Source organism: Fringilla coelebs, assembly GCF_963513975.1.
Source record: "Fringilla coelebs genome assembly, chromosome: 6".
Taxonomy (NCBI): Eukaryota; Metazoa; Chordata; class Aves; order Passeriformes; family Fringillidae; genus Fringilla; species Fringilla coelebs.
In genome coordinates, this window is record NC_140034.1 from 34796120 (window position 1) to 34823656 (window position 27537).

The 27537-nt window shown below is 41.2% G+C and overlaps 1 protein-coding gene across 1 annotated transcript in view; it reads right to left on the reverse strand.

The window, feature by feature from the left end:
* MAP3K9 (mitogen-activated protein kinase kinase kinase 9) overlaps positions 1-20306 on the reverse strand; it is a gene marked incomplete at its 3' end in the record, with an annotated part of 46742 nt that extends 26436 nt beyond the window's left edge. The window contains exons 1-2 of the mRNA XM_084207547.1: positions 19785-20306; positions 14409-14822 (exon numbers count right to left, since the gene is read on the reverse strand). Coding sequence (XP_084063673.1) covers positions 14409-14822; positions 19785-20085 — 715 coding nt within the window. The 5' untranslated portion in view covers positions 20086-20306. The remainder of the gene's footprint in view (positions 1-14408; positions 14823-19784) is intronic.
* Positions 20307-27537: the final 7231 nt, after the last annotated feature.

The following is a 27537-nucleotide window of genomic DNA, read 5'->3' on the forward strand; positions in this document are numbered from 1 at the left end:
TTCACTACACATGGATCTACTAGAAAGACTTAAGAGCAGATATACAGATATACCAAAACAAAATAAAGATGGGGGGATAAAGATGTATAACCTTTGAGGGGCATAAAGCCATATATCCTTTGATCTACTTGTACCTATGTTTTAAAACACCTGAAGAGACTGGGTAAACCACATCTAATACATATCACTTCTTAGCCACTGCATTAGGAACTTTAAAACTGCTGAACAAATTTTGTTTTGGGAATATTTTGAACTTTGCTATAGTGTTGCAATGCAAATAACTGCATTGTTGATACACTCTTCTTTCTACTTAACACAGCTTATTTGTATTACCATGCTTTTCTTCTTTCCAATTATGCTAGAAGCTCTAAGTCTGTATCCCTTTCCTTTAATTTTCTTCTTCTTAAACCCATCTACTCTCCTTCTAAACATGCTCCTCTATCCTACACAAACAGAAAAACCATCTGCAGCAATTTTTTCAATCCAATCACTAAAACAAATATAATGAATCTTTACTGAAGGTTCAAGTTAGTCACTACAAAACCTCAGTCATGTACCTACTATTTTTAATCCTACACTATACTACCTCCTGTATGCAAAAAGATAGTTTAAAGAGGTAGATTGCTTTCACCAAGGGAAATTTTTCATGAGGTAAATTAAGAAAAATAGTTTGGCAATGAAATTAACAGCAGCTGTTTTAATTCTCTGTTCTGCTCACATTACACCAGCAAAACAAGAAGATGTATTATAACCTCCTTTCACAAACAGATACTCCCCCTGGAAGGTGGTAACACTATCAGATTTTTTCCTTGTTTCTCTTGAAACAGTTGCTTTAGTTTCCAGACACACTTCTGAACAGTTTGGACAGCATTCTTCATGTCCAGTGGGCCAAAGCACTGGGGAACAGATAGTAAGGAAAAATAAACACCTAAACATATTCTGATCCAGTTGATAGCAACATCAAAGAACTGGTAGAAAATGGCTCCTCAACTGTCAATATTGTGTCAAAGCAGCAAAATATGATCATAAATGCCTTTTTCTGGTTTCTGAGCCTAGAGAAAGGATTAGGTTAATCTGCATAGCTGAACAGAATACTCCTTGGCTTTGCTTGTGCTACAAGCTGACTCATCACTTCAGAAGTAGAACAACATTCAGGAAGGAACTACTACAGTATGACCTTCCACAGCAAAAATATCCCACTTTTATCTATCAAAGTAGAAGAAAGGGGTTGCTGGTCTACTGTACAAAATAGTATGAACAGCCAGGCATACCAAAAGCTGGCTTCAGCTTTTTCAACTATTCTGCAGTCGTATTCCCAGTTCATTTGGCACACAGTACACCAAGGAAATAAAGAAGTTCTTGACTTAAAAGGCAAAAGTTGGTAATAACAATACCAAGGAAATCAGGATTACCCTGCAATACCACCAAAAGAATTCACCACCAAACTGCCCATTGCCCCTGTACTTCATGATGACAGCTATATCAACAACTACATACTCCATTTCTCAGTCCAGAGAATGTGTGTGTGTATTAAGACAGGTGAAAAAATTGCAAATAAAAAATCTAAGACAGTCTCTTGTATGATCTAGCTCACACCAAGTCAATTATCTGTGCATGATGCTACTCAGTAAACCTGGAGCACAAGAATAGAAAGCTATTAGCTAATGAATGTCAGGCCTGATGGAAATGGTCACAATAATTAGGTGAAGGAGAAATAGATAAAGAAATAAGGCCAGGACTGAGTGTAACGAAAACTGAAAGCATACAGAAAGAAATATGTAAGGAAGAAGGTTAGAAGACAAGGAAAGCTGTGGGGGAAAAGAGCTGGATTTGTCATCTGTGGACACCAGGATATAATTCTAACTTGATGGATGATTGCTGGCTTCATACTTAACTTCCATATAACTTCTTCCCAGCAGAGACAATATAGTGAGATTTTAGTGCCAGAGTAACTACTACTCTTTTATTGAAATACAACAGGCAGACCATGAAAAAAATTACTACCTAGTGATAAAGCAACATTAACTTATGTATTTTACTGTAATATTTTTAAGTTTTATTGATTTTTCATAGAGACCTGTACGATTCCATAGTGTTTCTAGCTGGCCAGGGTGGATATCAATGCTTTGAAACAGGTTGGGAGAACAAAGTATCAGAAGCTCTTTTGCCACCATTGTAAGAAAAACTGACTTATATAGTCAGGGTTTTTTAATAGTCAAAATAAAGGTACTCCAAGCAAACCTGAACTTAAAGGGACCTCCTGCACCTGGAGACAAAGCAGGTGGTGGATGTCCCAGGTGAGGCCCTGACTGCTGGCTTACAGACACAGAACACAGCACCTGGATGACGCAGAGTTGAGAAGGCCTGAAACCCTCAAAGGTGCTGGCAATACCCAAACACCTATAAGTGTCAGTGCACTTGAGTAGTTCTAGTTCAGTCTCCACCAACATTAACACTGTTGCGGTCCAAGCGCTTTGCCCCCCAACATTCTACAAATGCAGAAAGCAGTCACATCAAAACAAGAGGAAAATCTCCAGCAAAAGCACGCAGCCTGTAAATGTATCCCACTCACACCCATTCCCAGGAGCCACTGCCCATTACTTTGTGTAGTAGAGCCACATCAGCTGCTGACATAGGCCGAGAAGAGCTAGACGGCAGCAACAGCGATAGGTGGGAGTGACAACAGAGGAAGGACTATAAATAAGAAAAATGTCACTGTTATTTTACTTGCTGTAGAAACATTCAATTCTAAGATTTAAATTATTAGCTAGATGCATGGACTCGGTGAAGTTTCTTCCTCAGTCTCCCTTTTTATCTGGACTCTAAACAAGCTTTCTGCTTTACTTCCAATGCTTCAGCATACCTATTCTCATTTTGTTAAGATTGACAAGAGGTGAAAAGACCACTTTTCAGGTTGTGACCTGAAAGGCTGAAAAATGGCAAGGGAAGTCAAACTCACATGAAATTACATTATTTCACCTGACTTTTCTCTCCCAGAATAATACCGCACCCTTTTGACACAGTTGGGTGTTTTTGCAGATCATTCCAGAACAACTGAAGCACCAATGGACACAACAGCCTAGTATCAGATTTGTTTTCCCACAGGCTTTTGCTCATCTGCTACTGCACAATCACTATTTCCAACATCACTAAGGTCAACTGTAAAGAAGGGAGCTAATGCTTACCCTGTTGTAGCTGGAATGTGAAAGACCACTGGCTGGTGTACCATTGTGGGTGAGAATACTGGACACATTTTATTTCTTCCTCCATTTTGAAAACAGAACAGCCTACTGTGGCTTTACTGACCAAAATGGAAAACACCAAAATGCAAACTACCAAAAGTGGTCAGATGGTAAATAAGCATCAGCCCATTTACTTCCTCCATTTAGATAATTCAGGTACTGTAAAGAGATAGATCAGATACTGAGTCCACCAAATCCCAGGTACAGGAACTTTAATAAAAGAACAAAGTGAAACCTTTATGAAAACCAAAGCTGTTTCACTCCAAGATCCTTAAATGCAAAACATGAGCAAGGTTTCAGTTCTAAATAATGCAAGTCATTTCTGTGGTATGATTTAAGAGGAATCCAGGCCCCTACAGGGAGGTGCTACCATTAAAACCTCTCTCTGCTGCCAATACAGTAGAAGCCTCAAGTGCAAGAGTTGAAGGAAACAGAAAATATTTTCATTTCCAAACAAATCCAAATTTATCCAAAAATTGCTTGACACAAATCTCCCAAGAAATCTAAAGGCTTACTGAAGTCAAAGGTTTGCCAGAGCATATAAAAGATTGAGTAATATCACAGGATCCAGACTCTGCCACCCACCCACAGCAGAACATGTCCAAAACTGAGCCAATCTGTTACAGGAAACTTTGTTTTGAACAAAGAATCTTTTCACTCAACCACATATGTTTTCTAAGGGATGTTTTTCAGACCACAGAATACTTATGCAAGCAAGGAGAGCTCTGAAGGAGGTTTATTTAATTTTAATTTCTTCTCTGACACACATAGACCCTGGAATTTCACAACTGGGACAGACAATTTCAGCCTACAGAATTTTTTCCCTAATCTCCCCAAAATATAAGTATAATTTGCACTTTGTACAAATCCCTTTCACTGTCTTCTAAATCTATTTCCAGACCAAATGCTTTCAACTACTGCAAGGCTGTGAAATTCATGCAAATGTAGATTAATACTTTTAAATTAAGACTAATTCAGAAAAATCAGATAGGCATCTTTTGCTTCTTGCATGGGACAATTACTACTTTTTCTACTTGTTTTTATCTGAAAAAAGAATTTAAAGTTCCACTGTACTCTGAAGAAATGCAATGCAGTATGAAATATTCACAGTTTTTATATATAAGGTGCTATAATAATACAAGTATTAGACACTCTCCATTAGCTTTTGAACAGTCCTTATTTCAAGACAAGTATTCACAGATGAAACAAAACTATTCTTGAATAGAAGGCTGCTCCAATCCTATTTTCCCCTCCTATAAATAAGCAAAACTTCCCAAGATACATGTCAGCTGAGATGCTGGAAGTGGTAAAACCTGGATGTTAGATAGAAAGATAGCCTTAATATACTGCTTCATGCTGCTGCATTGTCTCAGAGAGACAGGGGATAGCTATCAAGTCTGCAGTTAGCCTAACAAGTCAAAAAAACAGCGCTATTGCACAGGGAACAAGGGACTGAGGTTGCCAGGCAATCCTTTTTTTTAATTATTAAGTCCTTTTGGCAGTACACTGGCATTCTGTCTCGAGGACAGAACTAAGCATTTGGAAAAGGATTTCAAAAATTCGCTCCAAAATGAGACCTCATATTGTAGCAGATTGCCAAAATCTAATTTGCAATTTTAGCTCTACCTTCCATAGTCAGCCAGCACAGCTTTGCTTCACAAGTATCCAGATAATGAGCAATCTGCTCTTGATCCTGCATTCAGAGTACTTAAAGTGATTAACAGATCTGCACATGGAATAAGTCCAGGCTTTCTGCATGTAGCCTTTACCTACCTTCTGTTGGGTACTCTGCCATCCATTTCAGCAGGACTGCATCTTTAATATCTGTTTGAGGTACACAAGGCTAAGTGTTTCATGAGATGCTAGAGAGGACAGAATTTAAGACCCACTCAAAATTTCACATCTTAGAAGCAAAACTAAAACCCACAAATATTGCCTCTAGTAATAAGCAAATATTTTCCCTCTTATTACTAACCATTCAGCAACAGTACATTAAAAAAGTATATGTACACCTTGGAACCAATACCTTCTTAATTACTGGGTACGAGTCAGGGTTCAGCAAATCCATAAAGCTGCATGACTGTCCTCTTCTATCAACCTAGAGGAGGTGATGGATGTGACAGCACAGCAGTTCTTGGATTTTAAGCCATGCAGTACAGTAACTCTAAAGAGCTAATGCATAATGGGGGAGGGGAGAGGAAAGGCCTCCAAAGCCCCGATATATTTAGAATCTATCCTTTCGCCTAGCCAGGCTGTAAAAGTCTTATCACTTTAGTGATCTGTACAAAACACTCTGAATGCTCAGGTGAGTTTGTGGAAAAAAAAGAGCTGTTCAGTTCTGATTTCAGACTAAATCCTACCATACTGCTGACATTGCAACAACCTCTAGCTCGGGCATGGATTATTGTACTCTTCATAATCAGTTAAATGCTCCAAGGAAAAAATATAATTACATCTGTACTCAACACAGGGCATTGCCAAATTGTATCACTTTGAAAGCCTGCAACACTTCAAGAACTGTGTTAGGCAACAACAAAAAAAGGAAAGGAAAGAGTAAAATCACATTAATGGTATTCATCATTCATCACTCAAGAAACTATCTGAAAAGAGATTTAATAATATGCTGCTTCAGTGGGAGCTGTTTCCAGGCAAATATAAACATGAAATTCATGATGGAAAAAGGTAGCCCAAACTCTTTTGGTTTAGTTTCAATTAAGACATCTTTATGAAACAGTAAATAACACCAACACCAACTCATTCATGGAATAAGCTGGTACTCCAAAAATCTAGAAGGTAAGAAAGACATAATTTCACAGGCAGCAGCACAATCCACACCAGAAGCTGGGGTGTTTTATGGGTTTTTTTAAATCAAATTCAACTTAAAATATTTTTAAAAGGTAGAGAGGCATGTTGTCAAATTTTAACAAATGTTAAAAGGCTCTTAAATGTAAAATCAACACCAAGCTACATCTGACAACAGTAAAACTCAAGAGTTTCTTGGATACTGCCGAGTTTGGCCTTAAAGTGAGCAGAAAAGTTGTTAGCTGCTGAGAAAGAGTGGACTCCTGCACTATTGTACATGAAAGTTCACACAAGACAGCAACTCATTCAATAGAGCTATCAAAAAGCTGTTGACTTTTAGATGTGCTACACTTCTGTTAGATTTTTTTTGAGCCAGCTTACCCTGTGATTAAAGATTCTAACTACAAAATAACCTGATGAAGTATCAGGAATATTCTGTGGTTAGCAGATAACCATAATCATATCAAAACCATACATTATGTGACTGATTACATCAACAAAGAAAAAGCTAATCAATAAACCCAGGGCAAGACTGACAACACTTCAACAAGCAGAATTAGGCATATCAAGTTCTATTAATCAAAGTTATAGTATTTTTCTTATTCTCAGGATCCTTGAACAATGCAAAGTCAAAAGGAACTAAAGATTATTCTCTAACATCTTTCCATAGGCCCATACTCTTAAAGGAGAAACAACAGGAAATGCAATGCTTTTGTGGTAGGTAGACCACACGGCCTGGTCCACATGCATCCCACCACTCTTATATGTACCATCCTTAGACCAATTATTCATGCTAGCATTTTTTTATATTATACCAGGAACCTCCCAGGAATCCCCAATTTAAGCACAGACACTGTTGTGATAAAATCTTAGTGGTAAAAGTATTTACCTCTTACGAGTAAGTGAAGCTGCTGGCACACTGACTATCATTTGCTACACAACTCAACAATCAGTCTACACATAGGCAAGGAGGAAGCCAGGCTTGCATTTTAGATTTTTCCAGCTGTAATACAAACAGGAGATCCCAATATTTCTCAATGGCCAAAGCAAAATCCAGGAGCCTGTCTTACAACCCAGCAGAGATTGATGTACAGAAAACTGGGAACTCAGCTTGTAGCTTTAAAAATTATCCCAGACATAAGACATACAGTATTCAAAACACATACAGAATTTCAGAGACAATCTGGAATCCATATGTGCACAAGATAATGCTTTCTCTTTTGCGAGGGTATTTTTGTTTTTAATAAAAAATAGTGTTATAATAAATGTGTGAGCAATTCAACAGCACCTCTAGAAAGCTAAGTGGAAGGGTATGTGTGGCAGTAATACAAACACTTCATAGGAAGGCTGTGTGCCCTCTGGCTACTTCCTTCCCAAGAAGACCCCAAGTGATGCTGCACCAAGCTGCCGTTACCACCACAATGACATTCTACAGACTGGGACACAACAATTTACCGTTCTGTGGACAAAAGCTCTTCTTTCTGAATTTAAGAAACAGTGATGAAACCAAACAACATAATTCTGAATTGTTATGCTTTGGAATAGTTTCTTTTCTCAGTGCATGAGGTTCTGTTACTATTTCTTTTTCAAATCTGCAAAAAGCTCGGGCCTGAGGAAGACTTTGCATTAGCAGTGGGACAATTAACAAGCAATTAACAGACACTCCAGTCAACTTTGGCAACCTTCTGGCAAAGTCGACCAACATAACAAACTATTCTAGAATCAGAAAGCAAACACGTACCAAAAAGCAGCTACTTACAACCATGTGCTATGCCCCATATTCTTTCAAACAACTTAAGGTTTCCCTTGTCCTGTCATAAGGTAATGTACACAGTCATCAAGATGGGATGTAACTTAAAATTAAAGAATCATCTTGGTTGATGAATCATCACTTCAAAGAGCAAGACTGTGTTGTATGTCTGATGCTTCAAGAGCAAGTTTGTTTCAGGTATGTTGAAATTCTGAATGGAATTGTTTGATAAAAAAAAGCAAAAGTGAAGCTGCTGACAGAAGTCAGTCAAAATTAAAATTAAATTTATTGATGTAGAAGAAACACCCCCCCCCCCCCCAAAAAAAATAAAGTGGAGATCAAGGAATTATTCCAGCTTCCCATAAATACCACAAGGCTGTCCCCACACTTAACTGGCTCCTTAGAAATTCCAGAAGAACACAGATCTTTCCCAGCTCTGTTGCAGATGGTCAGATGGTGAATTCAGGGGATGCCTATGGACACCAGCTGCATGACCGTGCTTAGGTCTGTTCTACTCTTCCATATGCATAATTTGAATAAAGTGCTTAATACCACAACTCTAAGTTATTTTTTCTTAGGAGCAGAGAGAACCCTGCAAAAAATGTACGGAGTGGCTCAATTACATGAAAAGCTAGGGTTTCAAATGTAATAGACACAAATTAATTTCTTAAAAACAAGATGTATTCTTTCCATTCTTGTCTATGAAGGTAACAGATTCCATTGGTGAAGTTGCCTTTTTACTACTTAATGTGGGCAAGAGGACACCAAAGTATTCTTGTGGACATCAAACATTTCATAAAGAAGTCGTATTTTTTACTTGCACCTAACAGTGAAGATATCAATCCATATTCAACTAAAACTATTTACAGAAGATGTATGTCATTTTGGAATTCTCAAAAATCTACGAAGACATGAAAACAAGACTGCAGCATGAAAGCATCTGTCAAACCTCTCTGAGAGGAAAACAGCTGCACTAATTTACAAAAGCTAATGAAGAAAAAACACAGTAAAGTACCAAAGCACAACACAGAAACTGTCACCCTACTTCTGTGAATTCCTGGTATTTTAACATCTTTAAAATTAGCAACATTTTCAGGGATCATTTACATCTTTTGCACTAATAATACTTTTTTTTTTCATTTTTTTCAGTGAAAATGTGTAGCATTAATGCCATCAATTTCCTCATGATATTACCACAAGAAAAAATTACATCTACTTGGAACTTTTTTAAACTACAATACAAGTGACCATCGTCTCCCAGCTGCTGTCTTTCACACCACCCATCCCCCCACAAAACTTCACCTTTTTACCACTTTCCTCTTACAGGCCAAGGGACTACCCAACTAAGGCCAGACCAACTACTCACCCAGTGAAAAGCATTCAGATATCACTGAAATAGCTTCACGATTATCTGCATGAAGCATTACTCTGTCTTTTAATTGCATTTACAAAGGATATCCATTCTGACAGAAGGTACAACACTGGAGAGTTAGTCAGCAAATTACACTGGAGTACCAGAAGTAGCAATAACAACTGTGTGGAGTTCCAAACCGCTCTGCCAACATACATTCAGCAGACCCTGGAAGAGTTCTACTCTACACCTCTGTCAGACAGAGGAAGAGGCTTACAAGTACTTTTCCTTCTCTGAGAAGACCAACAGAAGAGTGTCAACTATGACTGGATTAAAATAAAAAACAAGGAATATTCTAAGTCCTATGAACAACTATCCGCAAACCAGGTGGAAAGTCAGCTCTACTGGCATCTTTACAAACAGATAAAGGCTTAACTACATTAAATAAGCAAAGCTATAGCAGAGTTTGGAATTCTTTCAGAAAGCTAGAGCTTTGAATCTCAGGACATCACAAGCTTACACTGGTGATCCAAAAAGTATGAGAGGTAAAGACTTCAAATAACTTGAAAGGAAAAACTACTGACTTGGCTGAATCAGAATTGTTGGGGTTTATTTCGACCTCTGTCCTTTCCTCTTTCTTTGACCTTGGCAACATCACTTGGCTGCTAATCTTCTGTGCCACTTTATGGAACACAACTATAGTGACTTTTTAAAAGCACTTTGCTAACCGGCATGACCATCCTCAGCAAAATCTTTCAATGTAGTGCAAATAACAAACATGTTTTGCTGAGACAGTCAAAGAAAAAATCAAATATGCTTTTGCTAGCTCTCCGCAGTATTAGTTAATTGGCTTTATTCCTATAGCAATGCTGGCATATCTAACACTGACAGACAAACAGGACCGACTTTGTTATTTACAATACTTCACTAAACCAAACAGGACTGTCTCTTTTTGATCCTAAGCATTGTATGCCAGGCACTTTTCTTTGGCCAGAAATAAGACCTGAATCACAGATGAGAGATAAAAGAAAAGGAAACTCTGAAGAGCTATCCTAAGTGCAGTGATGTTGATGTCAGTGGGCATTTCTAGTTGCTTTTTTTCCTACAGCTCAACATTTAGATTATTTAGGTGCTTTCACATTGGGAAAGGCCTACTAGGGATCCCATAGCATATCCTCAATGGCTCACCAATGCACAGCTGAAGAAGGAAAGAAGGAAATATCACCACATGAAAAGAAGCAGCAGCTGAGGATTCTGTCAGGTTAGTAAGATTAATTTTCATATGGAATAACTTGAATCCCTTAAATCAAATGCCCAGAATAAAAAGAAAAATACTTGTCTCCTCACACAGCAGAACCAAATAGTTTCATAAATTACCTTTTTTCTCTCATGTAGTTATATGACTGACATATGAGTTGGTAATGCCATAGGAACACTTGTCTACCAGACTTAATGCCGGGTGAACTCAGACTCAAGAAAATAATTTCAGCATCTCTAAAACTAAATTACAGGTGTACAATCCATTCTGTAAAGACCTCTCTGTACTCATTCCCTGATTGCATCCCCAAAGCAATAAAACAGGCAGCCCTCAGAACCTCCAAGATTTACAATAAATCTTCCTCAAACAAACATGGCATTAAACATACAGAGCACTTTTCCTACACTCTAAATGTATTAGCATTAAATGTAAAGTTACAAAAATGTAAAGAAGAAAAAAAATTTTAGAAAACTATAGAACAGAAAAAAATTCCTTCTTTTAACCAAAAAAGATGAATAACAGACAACTGATTTGGAGTGCCTTTTGACGAAGAGTATCTCAAGAAAGAGACACCTCCTAGAATCTTTAAATAATCATCTGAAGTTCAGTTTAGATGAACTAAAGTGAACTTATCTCCCAAAGTAATCAAAACCCTACGTTCTTTACTACGCTACCAGAAATCCTGACAACTATTCTGAGTGTTGTTTTGATACATACTGAGTCCACCAAGCTGCAATAGTTTAAATCAAAAAGGACGTTTTTTCCAAATCCTTATATAATGGGGTCATTTCTCAGACTTGCATTAGGGTGCCCACTTGATATGCTCAAAATGTAACGTGACCTGCTTAAAAGATTCATCATGAAGTACTGTCCTTATGCATTCTGTGTCTGCCTAAATATAAGCAGACATCTGACAACAAGGCATTCTCTGATTTTCTTTTATTCTTGTAGAAAAAATTCCTTTAAGTAAGGTAACTCTGCTCTTTCCCACTGCCCGGTCTTGTTCTCTACCGCCCAAATTAACTCATCCTGCAGTTTCAGAGGCACTGTCTGGTGCATCCCAGCTGGTGCTTGAAGGCAAGATGAGATGTACAAGAATCACAATCTATTACTTAACGTAGGCAGTACCAATCAATAGATCAATACAGCTGATGTTCCTATGACAGCTCTACAGCACTTGTAGATGTTTAGTACACGTAAGAAATGCATCCACAAGAATCCTTTCCAAGCTCTCGCCAGCAGAACGTCTTTCCTCACCACAGACACATCACTGCCTGTCACCTAGTGGGTGGTAACTTGTGCAAAGGAAATGCTACAAGCTTGTAATTCTACAAGCACAAAGCTAAAGAGATAACCTGCTTTCCATTATCCATGGTAATTAAGTAAACTAAGTTAATCAGAAAAACAAACAAAATGCAAGCTATATATTAATCAGTATGCAATTAAAAGATTACTCAGTCCAGTAATCTTTACAAAACTAGTAAAAAGCTTTCCACAGGAAACAGAGCAGAGAAATTTCTAAGATGCTAATTATATATGAGAAAAGGGATTTCAGCAATGCAGTGACAGAGTAATCAAGAAACACATTACTTGGCAGCTCAAAGTTGTTCATCCTACAATCTCTTATCCCCCAAAAAAATCTCCACCATTGTCATAATCTAATATTTATGATGCTTGCTCTGTAGATATACTCAGAAAATAACATGTATTTCAAATGTTTAAAATAGCATATATTTTGAATTTCTCTTCAACCACAGAGCACAGAATGAAGAACTTCATTTTGTTTGATAAGCAGCTGTTGCAATGCGTCAAGCCCATACCTGAGGCTACTAATTTATCTGATTTCAAAAGAGAAAAACAAACCAATAATTTTTCCTTAAAATATCTTAAGTCCTTTCTTCCAGTACCAGCTCCTACATTTATTTAGTTTCCCAAGTGTAATATTGCTTGCTCCAGTCTTATCTGGGATAGAATTTTCCAATACTCACCATTTCTCTACTAGATCTGATGCTATCTTGGTCACAACCACCATGTAAATTCTCTATCTTTCCCCTTCAAACACAGAACATCTCTGAATCCTTTCAGAGGCATTCTGACTCATTCTTCCCCTTTCTTTACTACTGCTTCCTCCCAAATGATGGAAATTATAGTAATACATGAAACCAGCTTCTCACTGACCATTTACAGTGCAGCACAATTACACTCTGCTGATTCATTCTGACAAGAAACATTTACTCTTACTGCTGACAATCCACATGTTTTCTAGCACCCCTATCTGTCTGGATGGCAACACTGTGCACTGGGTGTCCCTCTGGTTGGACTGGTTCTCTTGCTGAAGCTTTTCCCTTTTACAACTAGAAGTCTCTGGTCTGAATAAAGCAGTGAAGTACTAGAAGCTAACAGATTTTTATCTTAGAAATAACTTTCACTCTAAACCTGAAAAATGTTCAACTAGCACTTAGCAAGGAAATATTAATGGCCTGTTAGCAAAATAAGCAAGTAAATAGTTTCTTAGGTAAGGAGGAAAGGCACAACACTGAAAGGCAATTATTCATAGATGCAGCCAGTCATTCATTAAGTCATGCAGCAAATCATTCCTTAATTTTACAACACTTATTAACATGCCCATATATTTGCCATCTGTAAGGGAAGAGTTTAGATATCAGGAAATCTTTACTGACATTAAGATTGTCTTACTCTAACAAAATGGGAAACTTGTTACTACAATAAAAATACTGTAGAAACTAACTTGAATGCTCTCATAGTTCCTATTTTTCCACTAACAAAAATTAATAATATTTCTTTTACTCTTCCACAGCCAACTAAGTAAATTCACAGCCACAACATTTGAGGCCACAAAACCATAGGAAGATACTGGAAATTTACAGCACTGCGATGGTTAATGCTAGTGAATCTATTTAAGATATTAAAATTCCCATCTATCAGACCTCTTTGCTAATGTCCCTGCCCTCAAAGCAAAGGGGAACATATGCCTGCATCCCAGACACCCAGTTCATAGAGCTTCTTATCAACTCAAGCCATAAATGACAATGAGTTCATACTAACACACCAATCTAAACCACCACATCCAACATGCAGGTCTGTGTTTACTCTTGCCATCTAGACACAGACAAGCAGATAGAAAGGCTAAACAGCTGCATACAGGCATCGGGAAAGGAAATTATGATCTTTATACTACTGCAGCACTTTGCTCCCACACTCATAAATAATATTCAGTGTGCGTGTTTGACTTTGAGAAGTTAAAGTTTGTGAAAAGAGACACATTACAAGAACAGCACCCAAGCAATACACAGTAAAGCTGTATTACAGAGCAGCTGAAATCACCATTACTTCCAAAATCCTAACTACCGAAGTTCCTCTTGCTCTCTAATGGGTGAGCTGTATCATGTAAAGCAGCACAAATATCAGCTGAAGTCCTGGGTGTACAAGGACATTTTATTCACATGAATTAATGTTTCTGTCAACACCAGCTCTATGATGGATAAAGAGAAGATCCAATTCTGCTAGGATGGGCTAAATCTCACATAAGGAAAACAGGCTTGCATCTCATCTATACAGCAAAATCTAGCAAGTATAATGAAAGCCTAGGAGCATTTACCCTTACAAAGAAGCACTTATTCTTCCAAAAAGTGGAAGAATAATACACATTCTAAGTTGAAGTTCATTCAAAGGCTTTCTAACATACAGAAGTCTGCTGAAATGCCAATAAAACCTAGACACTATATGAATATAAGCTACTAGCAAAGCATGGTTCATTCACAGTTGCTTTTCCATCCGATCATTTAACTTGCTTCTACAGATTGAAAGCATTTACATGTTTCCTGTGATCTGTAGCACCATACTGTATAAAAATAAACCCTTCTGGGATTGAATTAGAGGATACAGTGGTTCACTAAATTAACACTACCCCCCTCTTTCCTTTGTATGATTTTTTTCCCCAAAACCATATCCCAGCACCCTGACTGTTCACTGCGTAGCACTTACTGTTGCTGGACTTGAGGTCCCGGTGAATTATGGGAACAATTGCTTCCTCGTGCAGGTAGTTCATTCCCCTGGCAATCTGCACTGCCCAGTTCACCAGTATGTCAGGAGGTATCCTTTTACCAGACAACACCCTATTGAGCGATCCTCCGCGGGCAAACTCCATGATCAGGCAAAGATTAGGTTCCTTCAAACACACGCCCCTGAGGGCAATGATGTTGGGATGTTTTAACATTGCAAAGAGCTTGGCCTCTTGGCGGACATTCTCAATGGTCTGGCTGATGTCCTCATCAGGGTCATAGCGAGCTGCCTTGACAGCAACCTCATCTCCTATCCATACAGCTCGATACACTTTTCCGAAGCCCCCTATGCCAATGATTTCTTCCAGAACAAGCTCTGAGAAGTCGATCTCTAGGACTAGGAAAAGAGACAAAAAAAGATGTAAGCATTTAGCAACTATGCAGTCTGTACATCAGCTGAAGGTCCATGCTGGCCAACCTCACCCCAGTCCTTGGAGGAAGGGCCAATTTTCACTCCAAAACAATACAAAGGAAAGCAGTGGGCCTTTCTGACAGCCTTTTAGTACTGAATAGTATGGTAAAACAGACCTTGCAGCGTCATAAAACTGGCATGAAGTACTCACTGTAAATGGTAAAATAATAGAATAGCCTTTCTTACCACAGTTAAACCCTTTTAATACTGATGCCCCTGCCCGTACCCCCCTTAAGGATAAACTCTCAGTGACAGTACCACATTCTGAAAATGAAAAATACACTCACCAACTAATCTTCGCTGTGTTCACAATACAGTGCTTAATGTAAAATAGCTAAAACTCAACACAAAACACATCTGCTTCTCCATTTGTCCCTTATTTGGATGTCTCTTGTTGAAGTGCCACAACAATCTTTTAGTCCTTCCCAAATCACACTTACTCTTCCACACCTCTCCAGGCTTTGCAGATTTGTTCCCCACAAGAGATCTGTTAACCAGCTCTGACATTACTGACAACAGTGTGACAAACAGATGGATCAAACCATATACTGAGTGTACAAAGCAAGCAACAAGAAAAACATTTCTTGATTAATGCATACTGTATTTGTTACAAAAACTTCCTATTCCCATACATTGACAGCTATACTTAACAGGCTGACACAAAAAATCTACAGATGCAGCTGTCTCAATTCAGCACACATATTGCACCTGAAACAAAAGCAATGAGAAAATGTATCCTGTACAACTGTACACTAAACACAGTTTATATGGGTGGCCAAAAGAACCCATCCAACACTGACTAAAGCAGAATGAAAATTCCACATACTGACCAACAAAAACATGTTGACACAGCCTAATTTACAGGAGTGGACTACCATTGATGCTACTCTGTATGACATTTGCATGATTACCAACTACATTTACAATGACATTTTAAGAAATTTTAAAGGAAGAGTACCATAATTTCAACAAAGTACCAAGATTTCAACAAAAAATCACCAAGTCTTTCAATACTTTCCTGCATTTGAAATGCTAGCTCTAATATGGTTCCCCTGCTTTGTCTAGCAGAAAGGAAATTAAGCATGTAAGGGAGCAGGTTAGATCCCACTTAAATAAACTAGTCTCTGTACTACAATTAAATGCCTTTCCTATGTATAAGCCTACAGTACAAGACTTTGTCGCAAAACTGTATGGAGTTAATACAAACTCTTCTATCCACAGCTGCAGGCTTTTATTTTGTCTGAGCTCTACCTTTCCTGAACATGATTTTTAGAAGTTGGCTTACTTTTTTAAGTTAGTCAAACCTACGAGTTAGTTTAATAAGGCTGCCTTTGCTGCCTTTCTTAGTGTTCCATGAAGAAAACACTAACAGGAAACAAGACAGAAAACTGACCAAGAAAGTCTGCCAGAAGGAGAAAAGGTCTCTTCCAGTTCAGAACACAAAGAGAATTGATTTTTCTGCTACTGTGAATACATATTTTGGGTAACATTCTGAGCTTCAAGGATTTGCACAACAAAGAAGATTTCAGTCGTACAGTAGCAACCTTGGTGTTCAAATGCTTGTGACAGAGAATACTAGAAAACATGTAAGAGTAGATTCTGATGGGAAACACTGTAATTTTAGAACAAGACTGTAATGACAGTAACTCCAGATGTGAGACCACCCTGGCACTGAGAATACACAAAGACTCACTCTTGTATTTCTCATTAGTAAAAGACCTAAAGAAAGAAGGTGTTGAGTCTTCTCTCTTCAGTAAATAGAATTTCAGCACTGCTAGAATCCTCACTTAACCTGGTCCTAGGGACAAGGTCAGTTAAAAAACTGGAAATGAACAAACATGCACCCCACACCACTAGGGCGCCAGCTCCGGACAGACAGCGTTCAGGTGCTGTTCACAGCGGGTGTTCTGCTCGGGCATTTCACGGATTAAGAGGACGTCAACTAGGCGCCGAGCGAGCGGCCCGCTGGCCCGCAGGTGCTGAAGGGACAGCTCCGGCGGCAGCGGGGACGGGACGGGGACAGGACGGGGACGGCGCCCCAGCCTTCCCCCTCCACGCCCCCTTCCCCCCATCCGCTCCGATGTTGGGGAGAAGCGCGACAGGAAGGTGGTAGGCAGGAGAACAAGACGGGCAAAGGAAACGGAAGGGCTGCAAAGTAGAACACTTCGTGTGCCGCCACCCATTTTTCATCAGAAAAAGCACATCCCTGCTGGAGGCACAAATTAATAGGGGTGGGATGTAAAACCGAGAGACTTCAGCTTCCACATGAATACCAATGTGTGACATTGAATGTTCCTTTATCTGGAAGTACGACCTTAGTTTAGTTTGAAAATGTATACTTCTATAAGGCAAACTGGCCCGCTTACCCTCTTGGGTAGCTTATTCATAAAAACGCCTGGTTTTTAAAAAATATTTTCTTTTGGGTTTTTAAAAGGTATTTTCTGCTGAATTAGTTTATTCATTTTCATAGTTTGAGTTATACAGGTACATTAGGGCAAAAATACTTGTTTTCCTTCACATTTCTAAACACACTAACTCCAGTGTCATTTGGCAGATGTGTTGTACAGGACTGCACAGAATTTGAGAACTGAAGTGCTCTCATTCCTCCGTGGGCCAGTAAGGAATTACAGAGCCTGTACACCATGAACCAGTGGCCATGCTGACAACTGCAAAGTAGGTGCTGTTTAATCAGCCTTTATTAGACCATACGATTAAACTGTTTAATTCAGTGTTAAGTGTTTAAGAACCCACAGCACAGATGAGAGTCCCTCAAGCTGGCCCACTCCAGATAGCTGCTACAGGCTACTTTTTATCATTCACGGTATCTTCACCAAGGCAAGATTCAAGCACACTACATGGACGGCTAAAATTACCAGCTAAACTAGGACACGTCTCAGTAGAAGCAGAATCTCTAGGAGTTATACTCCCAAATTTTCATTAAATACATAGATAAACTTTAGGAAAGCAAGTAAAAATAGGTTCTGTGCTAAGGTGCATGTCCAGAATGACACTTTGCATCACTCCTGCAACACTGGACTTGCTGGACTATGAAGTATTAAACAGTAGATGGCGATTCCTACTCCAAACAGCTATCAAACTAACATCATCAGCTCTAAAAGTGGATTGCATTCCTTGCAAAGGATTTCCAATACTCAACTTGAAAATCCAATTCAATGGCAACCAACTTCAATCCCTGTCCAAACTGCATTGTTTTTTTAAAAAAGCCCCATACTCCTTAAGCATTATAAAAACCTCTGGAGGGCAATAAATTCTACTTTGTCATGAATATATGGTTGGTGACTTGACAGAAGAGAAGTAGTGTAGTTATGTAGAGGCATGGGAAGAGGAAGGCAAAGACGAAGGGAGAAGGTACAACTCCACAACTGTTGGCAAGCTATCAGACCATAGAACAGGCAGCAAGACAGGAGAATCCACAAATCCTGAACTTGAACACTCAACACAGGATGGGACCTGAGGTTCAAAAAGTTCTATAGAAATGGCTCTCTTTAAGTGTCTCAAAAGCAAAACCTAATAAGCATTCATCCACAGCTTTTTCTGTGTGTGGGGAAAAAAATAACTTACCGGGGCTCTTGCAGCATGAAAGAAAGGAACAGCACCTAGTCCTTTCACAAGCCCAAGGGCAATGCTACAAATTACTGAGTTTTACCTAAATGCTTTCAAGAAGAATATAAAGTAAGAAAAAAAACTATTAGTTGTACTCCTTGCAGCCTTGGAGCCTACACAGGACAAAGCATCTTTTCACTCTTTTACTTTCTAGAAAAACCTACTAGTCTGAAGATCTTTCTCTGCCCCTCCAAAAAAAAAAAAGCATCCTTGCCTGAACTGTCAATGGTGCTAGATAAACAGGACCTAGAAAGTCATTCCACGTTGTTTCTCTTTCCACAATTGTACATAGTGACTAAAAAAAGTCGAGATGAAACAGCCCTATTCTCTGTCTCCAACAAAGGCTTCAAAACTGCACCGAAATTCAGGGAAACAAACCAATCCCTCAGTGCCTTCAGCATCACAACATAGTCAAGTGACCCTCAGACAAGCCCAGATATCCAAATGCAAATACAACTCATTCACAGGTATTTCAGGACAGAATTTGTAAGAGGACAGAGGAACCTGGTAACACAAGTCAACTTAGGAATTTTTCGGTCAGAAATAATAAGCTTTTGGTTAGTAAGTAGGATAATACTGAACAAGTATTAGCACAGAATCAATACTTCAGAAAACAACTGCTTCCCTCCCAGCAACCTTTCTTTAAGAATATTCTTAAAGGAAGAATGACCAGAGCCCTGGTGACTCCACCACTGCCCAGCCGCCAGGATTTTGTCGCTTGACAAAAATTTATCAGCCTCTGGAAACACAGGCCTTAACAATGGGAAACTGCTCCCGGCGTCGCCAAAACGCTAAAACACCGAGCCAAGGTCTGCCTTCCAGGGAGCGGCGCGCTAGCCTGGAAGACAGAAGGGCACCGGAGCAGCTGGAATACCTCCGCGGGTGGGCAAGGGAACACACCGGGGGCGTGGGGCGGCCCCAGGGCGGGGGGGCTGAGGGGCTGAGACCGTAGCCCCTCCGCTGGCCGCCGAAGGCCATCGCAGGTCCCCTCACCCCGTCGCCGGCTATGTCCGCGGCCTCCCAGGGCCGCTCGCCACCGGGATGGGCCTTCCCTTTCCCCTCAGCGGCGGCACCAGCTTCCAACAGGACCCACAGAAGGGCCGGGCCAGTCGGATCTGGCCAGGTCCCTCCCCAGGGACATCGGGAGGGCCGAGCCTCCCACCGAGGCCCGCGATAGGGGGCAGGACCGGGCCTGTCCCTGGCTCCCTCCCTCTCGGCGGAGGGGCCGCGCCGAGCCCCCCGCCCGGGCCCGGGCTCCCTTACGCTGTATGGCGGGGGGCGGCGGGTATCGGGCGCGCAGCTCCGGGCCGGCCCCCTGCACGCCGCTGCTCACGTAGTTGCTGGGGAAGATGCCGACGCGCTGGTCGATCTTGCCCGTCCACCAGCCCTCGTCGCCGGACACGTGCGAGTCCCGGGACAGCACCTGCACCACGTCCCCTGGCCGCAGGCTCAGCTCGTCCTCGCCGCACGCCTCGTATTCGAAGACAGCGGTCCAGAGCGGCCCGTCGCCCGGCGGCTCCCCGCCGCCCGCGCCCTCCTGGCTGAGCTCGGTGAGGGGCTCCATGGCGAGGCTGCTCCATAGGGGGAGGCGCCCACGGCAGCCGGGCGCTGCGGGGGGCGGCGGGGCCGGGACCGCCGCCTATTGTTCATGCGGCCCGGCGCCCGCCGGCACCAGGTGCCGCCGCCGCTGCCGGGACTTCCCGGCGCGGGGCTGTCTCAGCCCAGCGCGGGCAGGGGCGAGACCGGGCAGCGTGTACCGTGGAGGAGCCGCCGCATCCCCCCCATCCGCCGCCTCCTCCGTGCCCGCCTCCGCCTCCTGCCGCCGCCGCCGCCGCACATCCCGGAGCCACCTGACTCTCTGGCAGCTTCGGCGGCGCGAGGGGTGGGCAGGGCAGGCCCCGCCCCCGCGCCGCCATTGGCCGCCGCCGCCGCCCGTCAGCTCCGCCCTCACCTGATTGAGGGTCCGCGCCCCCTTGGCCACGCCCTCTCCCCGCCCTATCCTCGGCCCCGGAGTCGCGCACTCACCGGTGTGCCCACGATTGGCCCCCGCGCGGTCAGCTCTCGCTTCCCATTGGGTCGCGCGCTCCGAGCTCCGCCTTTCCCGCCGAGTCCCATTGGCTGGGGAAAGGGGCATGACACGGGCCAAGGGCGGGGTGGGGTGGCCCCGAGGGCGGAGCAGGCGGGCGCCACCTGCTGGCGGGCGAGGGCGGCGCACACCTAGGCCGGCCCCCGCCGCCCCCGGGCTCAGTGTCCCCCGCCCCGCGGGGACCGCCACTGCCCCCCGCCGGGACCGCCACTGCCCCCCGCGGGGACCGCCACTGTCCCCCGCGGGCCCGGAGAGCGGGATCGGTCCGGAAACCGGCAGAGTCTCTCTTTTCTCTTAGGCCATGGACTTGTATAACCCTTCCGAACTTAAGCACAGGTGTTAGATGGTTTCTGCACGAGATTATCGCGGGTGTATCCCTGCTGAATGCCTTTGTTAAAAATTAACAGAATTTACTTCTCACCATTGTAATCAGCATATAGCTGCTCGGTCTTGAACATCCAAATGCCTTCTCCCTGCTCCACAGCTTGTGGAGACACCAGATCTTGTCAATGGAATTTGTTTGCGCTTGGGGATATCACTGGGAGATTTTCTTTGTATTTCACTCCATTTTTTTTTTTTAATCTTCATTTGAATTCCAGTGGTAAAACTGGAAATGAAAATTCTCTGTTCATGCTTCATCGTAACAAAGCCCGCTGATGCCAAGTGACAAGCCCAAGTACCGTGACCACACCTGATGTCTTCACACATACATAAAATGCAGGCCTTCATAATTCTTTCGTATTTAGTAAATGCAATTACACAATTCTTATCTGCAAGAAGTATTTTTAAAAAATTCTCCATCCCCGAGTGAGGTCTTTGGTTTGGTTTATGTACGGAGTAGCTCCTAGTCATTCCTTAATTTTGTGCATAGTGGTTTTGTCTATTTAACTGTCCTTGCATTAGCACTATACTGTAGCACCTTTATAGGGAGCCACAGGGTTTAGGCTTTTAATAGAATTATGAAGATCTTAAGCATAGCATGCTCTGAATTCATTCAAAGTCAGTCTTATCATTGTTTGTAAAATAGTTGAAAATATTTGTAAATTTACTTAAATTTACTCTGGGACTAGACCTTCTCTCAACTTAGTAACAAGTATTGCAGAGAACACTACTGGGAACTAAAATTATTCTATTTTCTCTCTTTTTCCTCCAAACTTCAGAGCCTTTATTTCTCACAGAAGCCAAACAAACATGGTCTAGAAAGAGCAGGTATATTAGTATCCTTATTTTACAAGTAGGGACCAAAACATGTCCAGTTGAGGTGAGAACTAACATTTCACTGTGATGCATGCAAGATTTAGGCATGCTCCAGCACAAGTTTTCAATTGAATTTGTGTAAGAACTGAGCTTTAGGTTTTTCCCCTCTCTCCACTGCCTCTTGTCAGCGAGGGCAGAACTGAGGATGCATCCTCTCGGCTATTCCTTTGTTACTTAAGGGTGTGTTTTCACAATTAGGGTGAGCTTATCCAATACTAGTCTGTTGCTGAAAGGGACTTTCCTGCCCCTTGTCACATGCTTGACCTGCTTTCCTGATTGCAACTGTAGTGACTGTGTGGCTGTGGAGTCATTTCGGCCCATTTATCTAGCTGAAAGCTAAGCCTCTGAGTAAAAGCAGCTAGTTTTCAATCAGCTTTTTAGGTTGATCTGACCTGCATTAGGCCTGTACACACAGAAATTAAAGCCAGCACAAGGAAGTAGAGCAGGTGAAAGGGACAGCCACCTGGCTTTTTCAGGAACATCCCATCTTTTGGTTACCTTGTCTTGATCATAAAGACAAGTGTTAACAAATAGCTGTATTTGTGGTTTTGGAGTTCAAATAATAGATTACTGTGATGGAATGTGAAAGACTGTTGTTAATGTTCCTAGTTAAAGTAATAGCAGTTGCATACAATAATTTTCTGTCTAATTTTATGTAGGAAAAAAAATATTGATTTAATTCACACTGTGAGAAATTATAATGCTTTACATGAATACGGTGCTTTAAATATTGTAATATTAAAAAATGTGAGTGAGACATAAGAAAATAGAGGCCTCCTGCCTTTCAGCTGTTTGCCACTTATTTTGATCACTGCTATAGAGCACTGATAGATTTAAAGTAGAGAGCTATATAACTGATGGTGAAGACTATGATAGGAAAAAAAATGTTACTGTAGAGAGGCTCAGGTTGCCAGCTGTAGTGACCTGCCAAGACAGAACCCTGCCATCTTGTGGAACGCCTTGATATCAAAGTACACAGCTTTGCTTCTCAGAAGATGCCTTCTTTTTCTTTTTTTTTTTTTTTTCTTTTCTTTATTTTTTATTTCCCATAATTATATGTTTGTTTCTACAGAAGTGGTGTGACTGGCTCAGGAAGCCATTTGTGCCTGGAGTGCCCACGGAAATACTCTGAAGAGCCATCATAGGATTTTCCCACTCTCATAGACTTCTCTTGGCATCTTTTGCCAGCCATGTCAGAGACTGGTTTCTGCATTAAAAGATCTGGCCAGATTGGGTAGGCTGTTCTTAACATCAAGGTAAATAGAACTGTCAGTAAATTTTAAATTCACATGCCAGTAACTGGCAAAAGGTAGATGAAAAGAACATTAAAGACTGTCTGCATGCAGCCTTTGAAAGATGACATTTTAGCATTGGCAAGATACAGACAGATTTTTGAAACGGTGCATGCCTTTCTGATGAACATATAGACCAAATGCTACATTCAAAGTTTTTTCTTTTGCATTTTCTAATAAGACTGCATCTGTTCCCATTATTATTCTGCAGATCTGAATAATGAGAATTAGATTCTAGATATAACAGATCCAGTTCCTAAAGGCTCTGTTTGAATACTCACTCTGCTTCTTAAAGTTTGGATGTGGATTTTGCTATAATGTGTTTCAAAAGAAGACTCTAACCTGCAAAATGCTGATGATACTCTGAATTTAGTTCAAATTTTCTTCAAACTGAGAACTTTGAACCAAAACTTTTAATTCAGGCTCATTTTTGAATCTACATTTTAAAAGTTATATTAGATGGTAAACAAAAAGGCCAGTCTCTTCCCAGTCTTTTTTTAAGAAGCAATTGAAAGTATTCTGCTTATTCAGTATCATTATTAATACAAACTTGGGAATATGATCTCAGCTTTTGTCCTGTGTTTTCTAGAGGCTTGTGGCAGACAAGCCAGTGGCAGACTACCACTGGACTTCGCAGCTCTATAATGTATTAAAACTTGGCAGTCCATAGTTACAAATCTAACTGGATATCAAAATGTTGGCAGTCTAGGGTCCTAGTATCTGTGTTCTGTAAAGGAAAAAGACTAGAATGGTATTAAAAAATAAAAGGAAGAGGAATGTCCAGAAAAAAAGGAAAGACTGTGGGCACAGTCCAACTACACTGCAGTACTAGAAGCATACTGCAATTCCAACTATAGCTGCAATGACAGCACGTCTCTACCAGCACAGTAGGAAAGTATAAAAGATTAAGGAGGTGCCCCTTGGCACATCTTATTGCAGCTCACTCCTTTTACATCCTGTGGTAATTTATATGGCATATTAAATTAACACAGCACTCTCATTTCAGAGGAGATACCACAGATCTGCCCCATGCCTATATCCCCAGATATAGCCACATATACCACTCTGGAGATGAATCTCACTCCAGTAGCCAGATTTGTTCGATCAATTGCTGATAATTTCTACTCAAACAATGTAAGCTTTACCGACAAAAGGATTTTTCTATCATTAAAAATTGCCTCTCTACATGGCTGTAAAGCTGGACTGGGTTTTTCCCCCCACTTTAGAACAGTACTGCTTTTCTAACATCACTTTAGTGTAGGTTTGTTCTTGACTTGATGAGGGGGAGAGGGGTAAGCCACTGGCAACAGAAGCTTTATGAACTGTGCTGTGCTAGCTAGGAGGCAGGCTGCAAATCTGGGTCTTGAGCATCTGAGTCAGTAAAGAGAGAACTCTACTCTGCTTCATAAAATATATATGCTAATCTCCCAGATGGCTATATGTTCTTTCTCCACAAAACAGATGACCTGGAAAAATAAAAGATAAAAACACTGGAGAGTGGGAATTCTGGGCCAAAATCTGGAAGCTTGCAGTAGATTTTACAGACAGACTTGGATTTTAAATTTAGTTTGGATCTGGTTTCATAACAAAATAGAGCAATGGCTATTATTATAGGTCACAGCATAATTTCATATGCAACATGAATCATTCATACATTTGCATCCCTCTAAGAAAAATATAACAAAGGAACACTTTCAAGTGAGATTTCTGTCTGCACTAGAAGATACACACCTAACAGAAATAATGGTTAACTTTGGCTTAGTAATGATTAACATTTGCACACTGTGTATTACCTCAAATCAAGCCAAACATACAGCTCTTGTTTGATTAGTCATAGGCTGCGTTGCTGCTCCTGTAAGGGAATATCAGAACCATGCTGCCACACTGGCAACATTGTGCCACAGTTTCACAAATGTGTGGAACAAATATTTAACTTATTTGCAGAACTGTGATTAGCGCAATGCAAATGCTCTCACCAGAGTTCAGGAGAGATACTACCGAAAACTTTTCAGGTTTCTGAAATCTTTATAGGTGCTGGTAGCCTTGATCTTTGCTTTCATGTTTCACGTGAAAAATAAAGCAGCAGCAGACTACTCTGCAGTGTCATGGCCAGCATATGGTGCAGCACTCACCCAGAGCACTCTGCACTGCCTCCAGCACCTTGTCTCCCGCTCAAGGCCGTCTGCCCATGCAAGGACCAAGTCTTCTTGTTTGTGAGGGCAAATGAGATTTTTTGTTTGAAAATAACAAAACCAAGAAGGAAAACAAGGTCTTTTGTTTAGGTTTTAAGTTTGTCAAACAAAGCCTTTGGGACAGTTTTCAGATCACCAAAGCCACGCTTGAGCTTCAGAAAGACAACACAAAAAATGAGGCATCTGAGTTCAAACCATACAGATGCAAACTTCATTTCTAAACATACAGAAACACAACATTCATTAGATAACAGCATTCATATGCAAATCATAGCCTCATACCCAAATAATCATGCTGCTAAATTTGTCATTATAAAGTTATGGACATTGAATAGATAACCTTTTCATTTGAAGCAGCATAATCCTTTTGTTGATTGAGGCTGATGTCTTTTTTCCCCTAATTTGTATTTACTGAGTTAACTTACTATTCAGAATAATAAACCTCAATCTAAAATAAGACGAACTAGGTCAGTGCAGTAGTAATTATCATAGAATTATATAATGGCTTGGGTTGGACGAGACTTTAAAGATACTCTTGTTTCAACCCCCTGCCTTGTTCCAACCCCCCTGTCCTCTGTCCCAAGGGTAGGGACATCTTTCGCTAGACCAGATGACTCAGGCCCCATCCAACCTGGTGCTGAACACTTCCAGGGATGGAGCAGCCACAGCTTTCCTGAGCAATCTGTTCCAGTGTAAGAATCCATGCCTAGTGCAATACAACATTCCAGTGTCTTACCAACCTCACCTTCCTAGAAAATTCCCTCTAAATAATTTCTTCCTAATATCTAATCTAGACATACCCTTTGTCAGTTTAAAGCCATTACCCCTTGTCCTATCACTATTTGCCCTTGTCAATTGACCCTCTGCAGCTCTCCTGGAGCTCCCTTTATGTACTAGAAGGCTGCAATAAGGTCCACCCCTGCTCTTTCCTTTTATTTACAATATCAGTTTAAATCCTTAGCATAATTAGTTAGAGGAACCTCTTTTAAAAAGTGGATGACTACTGGAAAATTTTCAGTCTCGATTTCCCCTTACAGTGTCTACTTTATGCCTGGTGACTAAGCTCAGATATGATACTGTATCCATTCTATATTTCATAAGGCAACTAGAAGGAGATTTCCTCACACTTACATGAAAATAGACCTAAGTCTGTTTTGATCTTTTAGTTAAGTATGGGCAGAGAGACACATCATGTTTTTATTGTGATGCAATCTCTCAGTACTGGCAGCGCCAGATCCACAGACAGCTGGAGACATGCACTGAGCAGGGATTTCATCTTACAGGGTTGAAGCCATGTCAAGAAGTCTACCTTTGCAATCCAGAATTAATTTATATTATCTCTTAACATTTTTGAATCTACATTTTAAAAGTTATATTAGATGGTCTTTCTCACATTGGTGGTCTTAATTAGCAGGCTTGGTTATGTACTAGAAGGCTGCATCAAGGCACTGTACAGTTCACTGTACAGCTGAAGCTTTTGTAGGACAAGGGAAACGTGATTCATGGAGTGAGCCCGGACAGTTCAGTCCCGGACTACAGACTGGTCAGTGTCATTGACTCTAATTGGTACCTGAGCTGTTTTCAAAAGAGAACATAAACATAACTAACTTATGAAGGATACATGCCTTCTTCTTTCTCGTGGTGTCGGTATTTCCCCCTCTAATCATGCTGCTAAAAGAGCCGGTAAGAATGAGGTTGGTTAGCGTACGAATGACAGAATTTTTGCACGTATACATTGCTTGACCATAACTCTTCCTGCTCCGCTGCCGGTAGGACCTAAAATTTTGCCCGGTCCGGTGGTGGTGAAGCCCCCGGAGCCCTGCGGGGGGCGCCGGGAGCCCGCGGTCCCGCCCGCCGCCCGCAGCGTCTGCGGCCGCTCCGCGCTTAAAAACGGAGGGATTCTCGTCCGGGCTATTTTTGGCCCTGCTGGAGCCTTGCGCTGTTTCCTCAGTGCTCAGAGCTCATTGTTTTTGTTCACTTAGATGAACCAATTGTAGTCTACATAGGACGCATTTGTTTTCCAGTTCCTCAAACCATTATTACCTTTTTCCTGTTCCTCTTGAGAAAATGGACTTTTGACACCATGCCAGGCTGCATTACTGAATTCTCTTGCCTGTTTCAGGGTGAAATCATGATAAAGGCAGGCGCTTTTACTGAAAGGAAAAAAAAAATCGCAGAAAAAAATGTGG